The sequence below is a fragment of the Ranitomeya imitator genome, chromosome 6, assembly GCF_032444005.1.
Source record: "Ranitomeya imitator isolate aRanImi1 chromosome 6, aRanImi1.pri, whole genome shotgun sequence".
Classification (NCBI taxonomy): Eukaryota; Metazoa; Chordata; class Amphibia; order Anura; family Dendrobatidae; genus Ranitomeya; species Ranitomeya imitator.
Genome location: NC_091287.1, coordinates 19,714,108 through 19,731,792, shown reverse-complemented (window position 1 = coordinate 19,731,792; position 17,685 = coordinate 19,714,108). Strand labels below are relative to the sequence as shown.

The window sequence follows — 17,685 nt, the reverse complement described above, 5'->3', positions numbered from 1 at the left end:
TGGGACTATATTAATGGCTGGCACTGTTACTGGGAGTATATAAATGGCTGGCACTGTTACTGGGACTATATTAATGGCTGGCACTGTTACTGGGACTATAGTAATGACTGGCACTGTTACTGGGAGTATATAAATGGCTGGCACTGTTACTGGGACTATATTAATGACTGGCACTGTTACTGGGACTTTATAAATGGCTGGCACTGTTACTGGGACTATATTAATGGCTGGCACTGTTACTGGGACTATAATAATGGCTGGCACCGTTACTGGGACTATATTAATGGCTGGCACTTTTACTGGGACTATATTAATGGCTGGCACTTTTACTGGGACTATATTAATGGCTGGCACTTTTACTGGGACTATATTAATGGCTGGCACTTTTACTGGGACTATATTAATGGCTGGCACTTTTACTGGGACTATATTAATGGCTGGCACTTTTACTGGGACTATATTAATGGCTGGCACTGTTAATGGGACTATATTAATGGCTGGCACTGTTACTGGGACTATATTAATGGCTGGCACTGTTACTGGGACTATATTAATGGCTGGCACTGTTACTGGGACTATATTAATGGCTGGCACTGTTACTGGGACTATATTAATGACTGGCACTGTTACTGGGACTATATTAATGGCTGGCACTGTTACTGGGACTATAGTAATGACTGGCACTGTTACTGGGAGTATATAAATGGCTGGCACTGTTACTGGGACTATATTAATGACTGGCACTGTTACTGGGACTATATTAATGGCTGGCACTGTTAATGGGACTATATTAATGGCTGGCACTGTTACTGGGACTATATTAATGGCTGGCACTGTTACTGGGACTATATTAATGGCTGGCACTGTTACTGGGACTATATTAATGACTGGCACTGTTACTGGGACTATATTAATGACTGGCACTGTTACTGGGACTATAGTAATGGCTGGCACTGTTACTGGGACTATATTAATGGCTGGCACTGTTACTGGGACTTTAATAATGGCTGGCACTGTTACTGGGACTTTATAAATGGCTGGCACTGTTACTGGCACTATATTAATGGCTGGCACTGTTACTGGGACTATAATAATGGCTGGCACCGTTACTGGGACTATATTAATGACTGGCACTGTTACTGGGACTATATTAATGATTGGCACTGTTACTGGGACTATATAAATGGCTGGCACTGTTACTGGGACTATATTAATGGCTGGCACTGTTACTGGGACTATAATAATGGCTGGCACTGTTACTGGGAGTATATTAATGGCTGGCACTGTTGCTGGGACTATATTAATGGCTGGCACTGTTACTGGGACTATATTAATGGCTGGCACTGTTACTGGGACTATATTAATGGCCGGCACTGTTACTGGGACTATATTAATGGCTGGCACTGTTACTGGGACTATAATAATGGCTGGCACTGTTACTGGGACTATAATAATGGCTGGCACTCTTACTGGGACTATATTAATGGCTGGCACTGTTACTGGGAGTATATAAATGGCTGGCACTGTTACTGGGACTATATTAATGGCTGGCACTGTTACTGGGAGTATATAAATGGCTGGCACTGTTACTGGTAGCTGGCACTGATACTGGGGAACTATGGGTATCTGGCACTGATACTGGGGAACAATGGGTGGTGGCACTGATACTGGGGAACTACGGGTGGTGGCACTGATACTGGGGAACTATGGGTGGTGGCACTGATACTCTGGAACTATGGGTGGTGGCACTGATACTGGGGAACTATGGGTAGCTGGCACAGATACTGGGGAACTATGGGTGGTGGCACTGATACTCTGGAACTATGGGTGGTGGCACTGATACTGGGGAACTATGGGTATTTGGCACTGATGCTGGGGAACTATGGGTAGCTGGCACTGATACTCTGGAACTATGGGTATTTGGCACTGATACTGGGGAACTATGGGTGGTGGCACTGATACTGGGGAACTATGGGTGGTGGCACTGATACTGGGGAACTATGGGTATCTGGCACTGATGCTGGGGAACTATGGGTGGTGGCACTGATACTGGGGAACTATGGGTGGTGGCACTGATACTGGGGAACTATGGGTATCTGGCACTGATACTGGGGAACTATGGGTGGTGGCACTGATGCTGGGGAACTATGGGTATCTGGCACTGATACTGGGGAACTATGGGTGGTGGCACTGATACTGGGGAAATATGGGTGGTGGCACTGATACTCTGGAACTATTGGTGGTGGCACTGATACTGGGGAACTATGGGTGGTGGCACTGATACTGGGGAACTATGGGTGGTGGCACTGATACTGGGGAACTATGGGTGGTGGCATTGATACTGGGGAACAATGGGTATCTGGCACTGATACTCTGGAACTATGGGTATCTGGCACTGATACTGGGGAACTATGGGTGGTGGCACTGATACTGGGGAACTATGGGTGGTGGCACTGATACTGGGGAACTATGGGTGGTGGCACTGATACTGGGGAACTATGGGTGGTGGCACTGATACTGGGGAACTATGGGTGGTGGCAGTGATACTGGGGAACTATGGGTATCTGGCACTGATGCTGGGGAACTATGGGTATCTGGCACTGATGCTGGGGAACTATGGGTATCTGGCACTGATACTGGGGAACTATAGGTGGTGGCACTGATACTGGGGAACTATGGGTGGTGGCATTGATACTGGGGAACTATGGGTGGTGGCACTGATGCTGGGGAACTATGGGTGGTGGCACTGATGCTGGAGAACTATGGGTGGTGGCACTGATACTGGGGAACTATGGGTGGTGGCACTGATACTGGGGAACTATGGGTGGTGGCACTGATACTGGGGAACTATGGGTATCTGGCACTGATGCTGGGGAACTATGGGTATCTGGCACTGATGCTGGGGAACTATGGGTGGTGGCACTGATACAGGGGAACTATGGGTATTTGGCACTGATACTGGGGAACTATGGGTGGTGGCACTGATACTGGGGCACTTTTGTTGACTTACACTCTCATGAATTGCTATACGACACGGATATTAGGACTATATTAATGGCTGGCACTGTTACTGGGACTATATTAATGGCTTGCACTGTTACTGGGACTATATTAATGGCTGGCACTGTTACTGGCACTATAATAATGGCTGGCACTGTTACTGGGACTATAATAATGGCTGGCACTGTTACTGGGAGTATATTAATGGCTGGCACTGTTACTGGTAGCTGGCACTGATACTGGGGAACTATGGGCGGTGGAACTGATACTGGGGAACTATGGGTATCTGGCACTGATACTCTGGAACTATGGGTGATGGCACTGATACTGGGGAACTACTGGTGGTGGCACTGATACTGGGGAACTATGGGTGGTGGCACTGATACTCTGGAACTATGGGTGGTGGCACTGATACTGGGGAACTATTGGTAGCTGGCACAGATACTGGGGAACTATGGGTGGTGGCACTGATACTCTGGAACTATGGGTGGTGGCACTGATGCTGGGGAACTATGGGTAGCTGGCACTGATACTCTGGAACTATGGGTATTTGGCACTGATACTGGGGAACTATGGGTGGTGGCACTGATACTGGGGAACTATGGGTGGTGGCACTGATACTGGGGAACTATGGGTGGTGGCACTGATACTGGGGAACTATGGGTATCTGGCACTGATACTGGGGAACTATGGGTGGTGGCACTGATACTGGGGAACTATGGGTATCTGGCACTGATACTGGGGAACTATGGGTGGTGGCACTGATGCTGGGGAACTATGGGTATCTGGCACTGATACTGGGGAACTATGGGTGGTGGCACTGATACTGGGGAAATATGGGTGGTGGCACTGATACTCTGGAACTATGGGTGGTGGCACTGATACTGGGGAACTATGGGTGGTGGCACTGATACTGGGGAACTATGGGTGGTGGCACTGATACTGGGGAACTATGGGTATCTGGCACTGATGCTGGGGAACTATGGGTGGTGGCACTGATACTGGGGAACTATGGGTGGTGGCACTGATACTGGGGAACTATGGGTATCTGGCACTGATACTGAGGAACTATGGGTGGTGGCACTGATGCTGGGGAACTATGGGTATCTGGCACTGATACTGGGGAACTATGGGTGGTGGCACTGATACTGGGGAAATATGGGTGGTGGCACTGATACTCTGGAACTATGGGTGGTGGCACTGATACTGGGGAACTATGGGTGGTGGCACTGATACTGGGGAACTATGGGTGGTGGCACCGATACTGGGGAACTATGGGTATCTGGCACTGATGCTGGGGAACTATGGGTATCTGGCACTGATGCTGGGGAACTATGGGTGGTGGCACTGATACAGGGGAACTATGGGACTATATTAATGGCTGGCACTGTTACTGGGACTATATTAATGGCTTGCACTGTTACTGGGACTATATTAATGGCTGGCACTGTTACTGGCACTATAATAATGGCTGGCACTGTTACTGGGACTATAATAATGGCTGGCACTGTTACTGGGACTATATTAATGGCTGGCACTGTTACTGGTAGCTGGCACTGATACTGGGGAACTATGGGCGGTGGAACTGATACTGGGGAACTATGGGTATCTGGCACTGATACTGGGGAACAATGGGTGGTGGCACTGATACTGGGGAACTACTGGTGGTGGCACTGATACTGGGGAGCTATGGGTGGTGGCACTGATACTCTGGAACTATGGGTGGTGGCACTGATACTGGGGAACTATGGGTAGCTGGCACAGATACTGGGGAACTATGGGTGGTGGCACTGATACTCTGGAACTATGGGTGGTGGCACTGATGCTGGGGAACTATGGGTAGCTGGCACTGATACTCTGGAACTATGGGTATTTGGCACTGATACTGGGGAACTATGGGTGGTGGCACTGATACTGGGGAACTATGGGTGGTGGCACTGATACTGGGGAACTATGGGTATCTGGCACTGATACTGGGGAACTATGGGTGGTGGCACTGATACTGGGGAAATATGGGTGGTGGCACTGATACTCTGGAACTATGGGTGGTGGCACTGATACTGGGGAACTATGGGTGGTGGCTCTGATACTGGGGAACTATGGGTGGTGGCACTGATACTGGGGAACTATGGGTGGTGGCATTGATACTGGGGAACAATGGGTATCTGGCACTGATACTCTGGAACTATGGGTATCTGGCACTGATACTGGGGAACTATGGGTGGTGGCATTGATACTGGGGAACTATAGGTGGTGGCACTGGTACTGGGGAACTATGGGTGGTGGCACTGATACTGGGGAACTATGGGTGGTGGCACTGATACTGGGGAACTATGGGTGGTGGCACTGATACTGGGGAACTATGGGTGGTGGCACTGATACTGGGGAACTATGGGTATCTGGCACTGATGCTGGGGAACTATGGGTATCTGGCACTGATGCTGGGGAACTATGGGTGGTGGCACTGATACTGGGGAACTATGGGTATCTGGCACTGATGCTGGGGAACTATGGGTATCTGGCACTGATGCTGGGGAACTATGGGTGGTGGCACTGATACTGGGGAACTATGGGTGGTGGCACTGATACTGGGGAACTATGGGTATCTGGCACTGATGCTGGGGAACTATGGGTATCTGGCACTGATGCTGGGGAACTATGGGTGGTGGCACTGATACTGGGGAACTATGGGTATCTGGCACTGATGCTGGGGCACTGATGGCATTTTCCACTATTGTATGGACACGCCCTTGTGATGAAGGAGGTTGAGGGAGTTGCCTTATTCACAGTCTGGACAGGATTGCCACAGAAGGGACCATAAGTCTAATAAAATAAAATAAATACAAATAAATTATATAAAAAAATGTATTTTATTTTTTTTTTTAAATGAGAGCGGTGGACAATTTTTGTGTTTACTTCCCCTTTCGGAGACCCTTTTATCTCTACAGAAATCCCAGGATTCTAGATTTCTTCTTTCAGACTGTTACATATATACAAAAGCCCCCAAAATGACGACTTCTCGATTATCCCTTAATTACTTCAATTCTGCATTTTAAGTGATCCTGACTGTAGTAGGAGGCACACGGAGAAGACGGAGAATGAAAACCGCGGCCTGCGCTAATATATTATAGATTAAAAGCAGATTTATTCTTTGGTGCCAGATATCCGAATATCAAACAATTAAGAAGTTTTAGGTCAGAAAATGAATTTGAGACAAAGATACGAGATGAAAAATATTCTCAGAGTCTCAATCAATAAAACATTAACCATCCCGTTCTGTGTCTGTCAGTCTACGATTTGGCCTTAAAGACAGCATTACCTCTTAAAGGGAACCTCAGTAAAAAAATAAATAAAAATTGTGTACCTTGTAAAAAAAGGTCGAAATCCTCTGGGTCACATAAGAAAATATCAGTATTAGAAATAAAACATCGTAGGTCATTGCCCTGTTACAGGTTTTTCATTAGGGCCCAAGAGGTTTAAAGGGGTTATCAAGGCTTGGGGTGCAAGTGTGCAGTCACTGAGTGGCTGCAGACTTGTGAATCTTCACAAGGTGAGCTTTCAGGATTCTCCTGTGCTGGGAGCTGGAGAAGTATCTGATTTGCATACATGCGGTCACGTGCCAACTAGACGTGTGAAATGAACAAGGCAGGACACATCTAGTTGGAATGTGTCTGGACATTTGCAAATCACATGACCAACCGCTCCCATAGAATCCTGACAGCGTGCACTGTGTGCACTGTGAGGATTCGCAAGTCTGCAGTCACATAAACTGTTTTTAGTAAATGTTTGCATTTACGACTACGTGTATGAATAAAAGTGATACAATCTGGAAGGTACTGCAAATAAATCTTTCCCAAAAATCACTTACCTCCCCATTCAGGAAGCAGTAAAATACTGATACAAAGAAACCCTGAAAGAAAAGCGGCAAAGCTTGTTTAGAGAAATTTCCCGGTGACGATGTGTGTCTACTTTGTAAAACGCAATAGTTGTAAATGAATATAAACAGACGTCTGTCACAGGTATTTAGGGGTCACATTCACTATATGAGGGGGTGTCCTTTGCTTTCAGTTCCTCCAATCATTGTTTGACTTTAGGAGAAGCGTCACGTGACTTTTGGGGATTTTCTATGTTTGGCCTTTTATGTCTTGTTACAACTTTTTTTCTTAAAATGTATCAAGTTGATGAAATAGTCATTTAACTTTTTCTTCTAATTTCTTGATCGACTTTTATGAATCTAGTCTTGAATGTTGGTAAAATGCTCTATTCCCTATAGTAGGTGCGGGGGTTGAAGTCACACCCAGTCCCCGGGGCTTAGGGGAGCAAAAAAGTCCCTTTGGCCCAAATGAGAAATCCAATTTTATTAAAGTGCTGTTATAGTTGGGGGCTCCTTTTTGGAGATTTTGCAATGGGGTCTTTGAACTTCAAGTTAAGCCATTGGGGGGGAGGGGGGGGAGGGCAGGTACAGATTTTCCCTCCCCAACATCTTTAATTTGCATCAGTGTCTCTGATTGAATAACTTACCTGAAAAGACTGAAGAAATGAATTAAAATAAATGAACACTATCTGCGAGACGTCATCTTCCCCCGGATTCACGAAGAACAACATGTATGTAATTCCCAGGAGAGGGAGCAACACCAGCGTGGCCTTAACAGCTTTCCTATAAATCATGGACACATATATGGAAAATTTTAGAAGAAAAAAAAAGGAAAATTTGGTACAAATTCTAGGACTGCAGCAGTTAAGGTGACTGTCCACAATCAGAAAAAAAAGAATCCATTTACAGGTGATCACAGAAATGTGTCCTGGTAAGAGCTGATTCACACATTATGGTCAGGTTTACTGAAATCAAGTCAATGCACCTCTTTTTTGCAACATCACAACCGCAAAATTTCATTCAACCCTAAGGGAATGTTCACACAGAGGCTTTTTTAGGCGTTTTTTTCCCAATAAGATTCTGCGCCAAAATCCCCATTAAAAATGTTTTAAATAAGCCGCCTGCAGTGCACATGTTGTATTTTTAATGGCTGGTAAATAAAAGCATTATATCAATTCTTTGTTTTTTTTTTTATTGCTTTTTAAATATGATTTTACTTGCCAGGATTTTGTTTCTGAATTTTAACTAGAACATGGTCTATTAAAACAGCATATATTCTAATTAGAAAATGTGTCAAAACACACTGTAAAAGCTATATCAAAAGGTTCCAAGGGGGCGGTGCAGTGCTAGGGGGTGGTGCATACCAAATGTTCCGCCCCTGAGGTCCTGCAAAGGGCATAAACATAGTATTCCAATGTTATAGTACTCTATTAATTCCAGCGTGTAATACAGCAATTTCCTAAAAAAAATATTCTGGTCCAGTAACTAATTATTGCTCCATTGATTAGAGACTGAAACTTTTCATTTGTAGAAGACAGCATTCACAGCCATCGGTCATTTTTACTAGTTACCCTGCTGCAGGTGATAAAAAAAAGTGCCGATTCCATCCACAACCGAAAGGTCAAAACTATAACGGCACCTTGATAAATTGTCTATATTCTGTCTCTGACCACACATGTTCCTTCACATTGACTTCCGCCACCTAGAATGCTCACCTGTACTGTATGGTCTCTGATGTGGTCGAAGCTCGTAGTTTTGTCATTAATATTCTCACAATGTTGAATAAAAATACAAAATTGATCTACAAAATATAAAAAAGAGAAAATGTTATACTGCAAGACCCAGCATGCAGCACTTTCCAGAAGAGCGTACTGGTGATGTTCGCCACTGTATTCCTATAAGGTAAAGTAAACTGATTAAAGTAACTTCCTCCATTTTATCATATATTAAATTATTCCATCAGCCATGGAAGGATCATATGACCTCAGGCCCGAACATAGGGGCTTCTTTATAAAGCTCTGCGGCCATCATATCTTATGGTATAAGCTGCCAATCAGGAGGGACTATCATAGCCTGTATAAAAGCCAAGGCAGGGAATGCAGCAGTAATTTTGTGGACAATCTGGGAAGTGAGAGGACGTCACAGGGAGAGAAAGTGATAAACCACTTAATAAACGGTACAGCTAGTGTGTGACAGCATAGCAGTATAGAAGACTAATGTGTGAGTAAAAGGAAGTAATATAAAGCTAATTAATAGGGAGCGAGATATAGGAGAGTCACTGAATATGAAGCAGGAGAGTCACTGTGTCTGTGATTCAGGGCAAGGAATGGGGCAGGCAGATGGCAGCCGCTGCTTGCTTGGTCAGTGTGGTTATAGTATAACTGCAATCCCACCTTATATATACCGTATGTCTTTCAAGACAATTGGAGGCTTTGGTTTACGACAAATCGATTTACTGTGAAGCACATTTTCTAAAAAAAAACTTGGTGAATTTGTATTTCAAGAGATCCACTCATCACTACAGTCATATGTCAGTGCCTTCCTTCCATCAGAGGCTTTAATGTGCGGATTGGACACATTGTAGCACTGTATGGCGGTATTATTTATGTAGCCATCATATTTTATAATGCATATATTTAGCTTAATTTTCTTTGTCATTATTGCGGTCTTTCAATTAATCACGTGTCCACGTATGTTGTATGCTGTCCGCAGGGGCCCATAAAGTCAAGCGGGGCCCAAGGACATGTAAACACATCTCCATCCTCTGACGCTCGAGTTGTCCAGTCATTTACTGGCTCTCCTAATCCTGATGCTAACAACCATCATACACGCTACCAGCATACATTTTTGCAAATGCATAAATGACCTAATTTGTGGATATGAACCAAAAAGTTTTATACGTTTCATTTTTAGACTTTTTAATGCCAATTGGTAAATAAAAAGAAATAAGAAAAATAATTAATTCCTGTAGAAATCCAGAAACAGCGTCCATAAATCGAGGTCTGATTTATACCACTTATTTTCGTCTTACTCCTCGGGACGGCGATGCTCGGAATGTGATATTCTCAAAACGTATTTTAGGGAAAGTGAAATTCTAATAAAATATTTTTCAATATTGCCCCTGATTGAAGAGTCCGGTACGACGTCTCTCAGAGCCCAGAAACGGCTCACCCACAAGGACACACTCCGCATCTCATATAATTTAATGCAGGGAAAATAAGCTCCATCAATAAAAATGACTGGAAGAAACATTCTGCTTATTTACTGGGCTGCGTTCAGCCCTTGAGGGATTATTCATCGAATGTAAAACACAAGGTCGCTGGATCCTCGGCAATAAACGGAGAATAAACTGTGATGGAAATAATGAAGGACTGCTCAGAATCATCGATGTCACTTCTGATTGGAATGGGCAGAAACACGGGCAACCCCCAGTTATGGGCTCCAGGACTTGGAAGTACCGATACAGCGGTTAAAAAAAAAGTTTTTATTTTAAAGGGTTCAAAAACATGGCATGGCCAAAAATACGGGCACTCCCGTTCATCACGTCTACATGGGCTTTAGAACTTTCAGGGATTGATTGAACTTTTTCAAAAACTTTGGAACTTCCTCCCCACTCATCACATTCATAGTGGTTTGACGCCATTAACTAATAAATGTAACTTTTTAAAAACTCTCTGATTGGAAAGAATCAGGCTATACCACTTCAACGATATAACTTTTTAACATTTTTAAGTCTTAACACTCATGTCCAGTAGATGTGATGAGTGGTGTGTGCACATATTTTTGGCCATGAAGTTTGTCATCCACCTCTTCCAAATCAGAGTTTTTTACAAATAAGTTACATTGGTGTAAAAGTCCTGGAGTCCATACAGGTGTGATGATATTTTTGGCCATGCACGATTTATGAAACCGGCCTTTATAATCAAAAGTTAAAAAGAAAGTGACAACATTGATTTAATTTAAAAAAAAGGATCTATCAAAAACAATGCAAGGAGAAAAATATGTGAAAGTCTTTCTCCATAGATCTATAGGGGCTTGGAAACTTTTACAAAATTTTGCATTTAAATGGAAGATTCAAAAGCAATGTAAAGCCATAAATATGTGCACCCCACTCACCACAATTAACATATTAGGAACTTTTGATTGGAAGGGCTGGTCCGTAAACTCTGCGCAGCCATAAATATATAAACCCTTTTCATGACATTTATCTGTTCTTGGGTAGTTTGATTTACCTTGTGATTTATATTAGAAAAGTTATGAGTGCAATCACTGCTTCAACAAAGGCACTTATAGGCTTATTTCTCACCCCATTGTACTCTTGTAACTCATTTTTTTGTATCTTTGGTTTTTTTTTTAATTCTTTTTTTGGTCCTTCATGAGCCAACAAACTGCCCATATTTCTTCCATGGACCCCATTGAAGAGACATTTTCTAGTCTTGATTGCCTCTCCGGTTAAAGGGGTTGTCCAGGCTTGGGACTCAAGTCTGCACTCCCTCTATGTGACTTAAGACGTGTAAATCCTCACAGCGTGCACACTGCGTGCTCTCGGGATTCTCCGGAGCTGGCATTAGGGGTGGCTGATCACGTGACCATAAGTATTCGTTATGCATACTTCCGGCCACATTCCGACTAGACTTGTCCAGACTTTCTCAATTCACTTGTATTGAGCGAGGTCAAGCACGTCTAGTTGGCACTGCAAAATCCTGACAGCGCACAGTGTGCACATAGAGTGACTGCAGACTTGTGAATTCTTACACCATGCATACTGTCAGGATTCTCCAATGCTGGTGTTAGGAGTGGGGGGTCATGTGACCACAGGTATACTCTATGCATACTTCCGCCCACATTCCGACTACACTTTTCTGGCCTCGCTCAATTCACTTGTATAGAGTGAGATCAAGCACGTCTAGTTGGCATCGCAGAATCCTGATAGCGTGCAGTGTGTACATAGAGTGACTGCAGACTTGTGCCCCAAGCCTGGACAACCCCTTTAACGACCATATAAACAATTTTCATCCATTGGATTAGTCATCACTGTCACGGATGTGTCAGAGGCTGCATCTGTCTGGAGAAGGTCGCAGCAGTTTGCTTTGCAGACTTCTGCCTGGTCCTTCTGACGCTAGGACCCACTGGCTACCTCCCGGCTCTAATGGCCACACCTGGATCTGGGTGCTTATAACTCCCAACTTCCTGTTGGGAGTTGCGGGTATTATTTTCTATTTGCACTTCCCTGTTGAGGCTTGGAGCTCCAGCAGTCGGCTAGCATCCTCTTTGGAGTTTAAAGGACAACGGTGTTTCTCTCTGAGTCTACTCATGCTAAGTTTCCCCTTGTTTTGTGTATCCTAGCTGTCTTTAGTGTTAGTGATGCTCAACCAGCGTTCACCCCTTCCTTCCCTAAGCAGAGCTTACCGTTAGACACCATTACACACTGAACGGGAAACCACTGGGTAAATCTGACAGGGAGAAGGACTTGGGGATCCTAGTTAATGATAAACTTACCTGGAGCAGCCAGTGCCAGGCAGCAGCTGCCAAGGCAAACAGGATCATGGGGTGCATTAAAAGAGGTCTGGATACACATGATGAGAGCATTATACTGCCTCTGTACAAATCCCTAGTTAGACCGCACATGGAGTACTGTGTCCAGTTTTGGGCACCGGTGCTCAGGAAGGATATAATGGAACTAGAGAGAGTACAAAGGAGGGCAACAAAATTAATAAAGGGGATGGGAGAACTACAATACCCAGATAGATTAGCGAAATTAGGATTATTTAGTCTAGAAAAAAGACGACTGAGGGGCGATCTAATAACCATGTATAAGTATATAAGGGGACAATACAAATATCTCGCTGAGGATCTGTTTATACCAAGGAAGGTGACGGGCACAAGGGGGCATTCTTTGCGTCTGGAGGAGAGAAGGTTTTTCCACCAACATAGAAGAGGATTCTTTACTGTTAGGGCAGTGAGAATCTGGAATTGCTTGCCTGAGGAGGTGGTGATGGCGAACTCAGTCGAGGGGTTCAAGAGAGGCCTGGATGTCTTCCTGGAGCAGAACAATATTGTATCATACAATTATTAGGTTCTGTAGAAGGACGTAGATCTGGGTATTTATTATGATGGAATATAGGCTGAACTGGATGGACAAATGTCTTTTTTCGGCCTTACTAACTATGTTACTATGTTACTATGTTAGGGTCTGACAGGGACTAGGTATCCTTTTCGGCGATAGGTGCAGAACCAATTTAGGGTCTCTTAGGGCAGAAAGGGTGACATTAGATTTGCCTAGGGGTTTCCACTCCCCGTTTCCTTAGTGTTGGGCCCCCTTTCCCTTATCCCTTTTGTGTTGCACTTAGTCTGTCATACACTGTGCAATCACTCACTGAGGTCACAAAATCCCAATGCAAATAGAACCCAAAAACAAGCATAATAATAAACGTGCGATAGATAAAAAGCAATATCAGCCAAGCTTTTCTCTTTAGTATTAATTTCAGAAAGGAGATATTTTTTGTGGGATTTTTTCCACGTGGCTGATTTACTCCTATTTTTCCTATTATTTTTTTCTGAAATCTTTCTTTCTTTATTCTGGCTTTTTATTTCAAGACATTTTACCACAAGGTGCAATTATGATAATGATAGCTCCTGTATTAGTATGTAATTCTGACTATAAATATCCTCGCACAAGTGTTTCCTTTATTGTCCTGTATTTTTTTTATGTATTTAGAAATGTATTATTATCATTGCTCATATACTTTTTTTTTACTTAAGGCTAAAGTGAATCCAATAAGCGGAAAGTAGGACAATTGTTTGCTTATATTACATTTATTTCTGTCATATTGTTTTACAATTTATTTTGCTTACATTTTTATTACCTAATTATACTGCAATATTTCCAGCAGATCCTGGAAGGTGAATATTGCTAATGTGCACTAGATAATGTTTGTTTGAGCCGAGTAAACAGGGAAAAAAATATCTGCTCTTGTTCATATCGAAAAAGATATTGCAACTTACAAGAAGTACGAGGATGACAGGTCCTTGATAAATATAATCAATGTACTTTCCTGGCCCTTTTCCAATCCAGCATCTGAAAAAAAAAGTGTGATAAATAACGAACATTCAAGTGTTTCCATATATGTACAAAAATGTATATACAGTAATATTGTCACTAAGAACAAATACACTACATAACTACTATAATACTACCTCATCTGCACAAGAATATAACTACTATAATACTGCTCCTATGTATAAGAATATAACTACTATAATACTGCCCCTATGTACAAGAATATAACTACTATAATACTGCCCCTATGTACAAGAATATAACTACTATAATACTACCTCCTCTGCACAAGAATATAACTACTATAATACTGCTCCTATGTATAAGAATATAACTACTATAATACTGCCCCTATGTACAAGAATATAACTACTATAATACTGCCCCTATGTACAAGAATATAACTACTATAATACTGCTCCTATGTACAAGAATATAACTACTATAATACTGCTCCTATGTACAAGAATATAACTACTATAATACTGCCCCTATGTACAAGAATATAACTACTATAATACTGCCCCTATGTACAAGAATATAACTACTATAATACTGCCCCTATGTACAAGAATATAACTACTATAATACTGCTCCTATGTACAAGAATATAACTACTATAATACTGCCCCTATGTACAAGAATATAACTACTATAATACTGCCCATATGTACAAGAATATAACTACTATAATACTGTTCCTATGTACAGGAATATAACTACTATAATACTGCCCCTATGTACAAGAATATAACTACTATAATACTGCCCCTATGTACAAGAATATAACTACTATAATACTGCCCCCTACGTACAGGAATATAACTACTATAATACTGCCCATACGTACAAGAATATAACTACTATAATACTGTTCCTATGTACAGGAATATAACTACTATAATACTGCCCCCCTATATACAAGAATATAACTACTATAATACTGCTCCTATGTACAAGAATATAACTACTATAATACTGCCCCTATGTACAAGAATATAACTACTATAATACTGTTCCTATGTACAAGAATATAACTACTATAATACTGCTCCTATGTACAAGAATATAACTACTATAATACTGCCCCTATGTACAAGAATATAACTACTATAATACTGTTCCTATGTACAAGAATATAACTACTATAATACTACCCATATGTACAAGAATATAACTACTATAATGCTGCCCCGAATGTGGTAAAACATATAAACTTACTGCTCGTTCTCGTTGCACAGCTTCCCTATAGCCCAGGCGATTATTATGGGACATGGAATACCTAGAAACACACAAATGCAGGAATTCTTATTAATGTTGGATATAGATATACCGTATGTTGTGCCTCTTGTATACTGCAGTTGCAGATAGTTTCCGATGTTTTGAAGGTTTTGTAACCTATTATCAGTTTATGATGTCGTTTTTGATTGCCGCTCTGCTGCACACATTCATCTCTTTTGTGTACGGCTCGGAGCAGCTAATTAGATGCAATTATCCAGCACTCTAAAGGAAATTACCCTGATTTATGACTTGGATCAACAACTAAGAAAACCTAATGAAAGTTGACAGAGTTCCAGAACATGTGCGCTGTGTATGGGGGAAGTGCTCCGGTCACCTCCTTTTCTACAATTATGAGGGCTGGGGTCGTTCCAGCAGAGGGAAGGTATATGCTTTTTCATAGGGGATCTGTGGTTCAGAAAACACATTGTCTACCATCCAATTCGTAGTTTCTAGAGGGAGAGACCACAATCAGCATCAAGAAGAAGGATTTCCCTCTATGGTGGACCCGACATGGCCATGCATTACATGGACAGCAGATTGTTCGGAAAGAGCGCTGTGCAATACTTTACACCATACTAATACACCTCACCACTTGCACGTTTGACCCGCACCGGTCCAACCTCATCACTAACCTCACCATGGTCTTCATCCCAACCCTAACACACCTCTGCAATCTCTTACTCACAACTGGCGTCTTCCCCTCATCCTTCAAACATGCCTCCATCACACCCATCCTCAAAAAGCCCTCCCTCGACCCATCCTCTGTATCTAGCTATTGCCCAATATCTCTTCTCCCCTATGCCTCAAAACTACTGAAACAACACGTCCATCTTGAACTGTCCTCCCACCTCTCCTTCTGCTCCCTCTTTGACCGGTTATGATCTGGCTTCCGACCCATCACTCAACTGAAACTGCCCTAACTAAAGTGTCCAACGACCTACTAACTGCCAAGAGTAAGCGACACTACTCTGTCCTCCTTCTCCTGGACCTGTCTTCTGCCTTTGACACTGTGGACTGCTCCCTTCTACTACAGATCCTCTCATCTCTTGGCATCACAGACTTGGCCCTATCCTGAATCTCGTCATATCTGACAGACCGAACATTCAGTGTCTCCCTCCCCCACACCACCTCCTGACTTCGCCCCCTGTCTGTCGGTGTTCCTCAAGGCTCTGTTCTAGGACCCCTAGTCTTCTCCATCTACACCTTCGGCCTGGGACAGCTCATAGAATCTCACGGTATGCAGTAGCATCTCTATGCCAATGACACACAGATCTACATATCTGGACCTGACCTCACCTCCTTACTCACCAAAATCCCACACTGTCTGTCTGCTATCTCAGCCTTCTTTTCTGCTCGCTTTCTAACACTGAACACGGACAAAACAGAATTCATCATCTTTCCCCATCTCGCTCTACCCCTCCACCAGACCTATCCATCAATGTCAATGGCTGCTCACTTTCCCCAGTCCCACACGCCCGATGCCTCGGGGTGATCCTAGACTCTGCCCTCACTTTCAAGCCACATATCCAAGCCCTTGCCTCCTCCTGCAGTCCCAAACTCAAAAATATTTAACGGATCTGTGCATTCCTTGACCACGAAACCACAAAACAAAAGTGCACGCACTCATCATCTCCCACCTCGAATACTGCAACCTCCTACTCTCTGGCCTCCCCTCCAACACTCTGGCACCACTCCAATCCATCCTACACTCGGCTGCCCGACTAATCTACGTGTCTCCCCACTATTCCCCAGCCTCTCCCCTATGCCAAGCCCTTCACTGGCTTCCTATCGTCCAGAGACTCCAGTTCAAAACCCTCACAATGACATACAAAGTCATCCACAACCTGTCTCCTCCATACATCTGTGACCTCGTCTCCCGGTACTTACCTACACACAACCTCCGATCATCTCAAGATCTCCTTCTCTACTCCCCTTTTATCTCCTCTTCCCATAACCGCATCCAAGACTTCTCCCGTGCTTCCCCCATGCTCTGGAACTCTCTGCCCCAACACATCAGACTCTCACCTACTATAGAAACCTTCAAATAGAACCTGAAGACCCACCTCTTCCGACAAGCCTACAGCCTGCAGTGATCCTCAACCTACTGAACCGCTGCACAACCAGCTCTACCTGTTGTGAATTCCGTTCTTGGGCTCCCTCCGGTGGTTGTAAATGGCACTTTTGTGAATTCTGCCCTTGGGCTCCCTCTGGTGGTTTTGAGTGGAACTTCCGCTCCTTGGGTTTAGCTTTAGCAGCTGCTTTCACTAATCGTCTCTCCTGGCTCTGCTATTTAACCTGGCTCTAGTCTTCAGCCTATGCCACTTGCCAATGTTCTCTGGCTGGATTCACATCTCTGCTTGGTTTCTCCATGTTGTGGACTTATTGTTCTGTGCATTCTATATTTGTCCAGCTTGTCATTATGGATTTTTTTCTGTTAGCTGGAAGCTCTGGGAAGCAGATTTACCCTCCA

The 17,685-nt window shown here is 43.5% G+C and overlaps 1 protein-coding gene across 2 annotated transcripts in view; it reads right to left on the bottom strand.

Moving 5' to 3' along the window:
- CRHR2 (corticotropin releasing hormone receptor 2) overlaps positions 1-17,685 on the bottom strand; it is a 280,374-nt gene that overhangs the window by 18,262 nt on the left and 244,427 nt on the right. For both annotated transcript variants that reach the window (XM_069729278.1, XM_069729279.1), the window contains 5 exons: positions 15,156-15,216; positions 13,880-13,952; positions 8,590-8,675; positions 7,522-7,657; positions 6,869-6,910 (listed from right to left, as the gene is read on the bottom strand). In XM_069729278.1, coding sequence (XP_069585379.1) covers positions 6,869-6,910; positions 7,522-7,657; positions 8,590-8,675; positions 13,880-13,952; positions 15,156-15,216 — 398 coding nt within the window. The remainder of the gene's footprint in view (positions 1-6,868; positions 6,911-7,521; positions 7,658-8,589; positions 8,676-13,879; positions 13,953-15,155; positions 15,217-17,685) is intronic.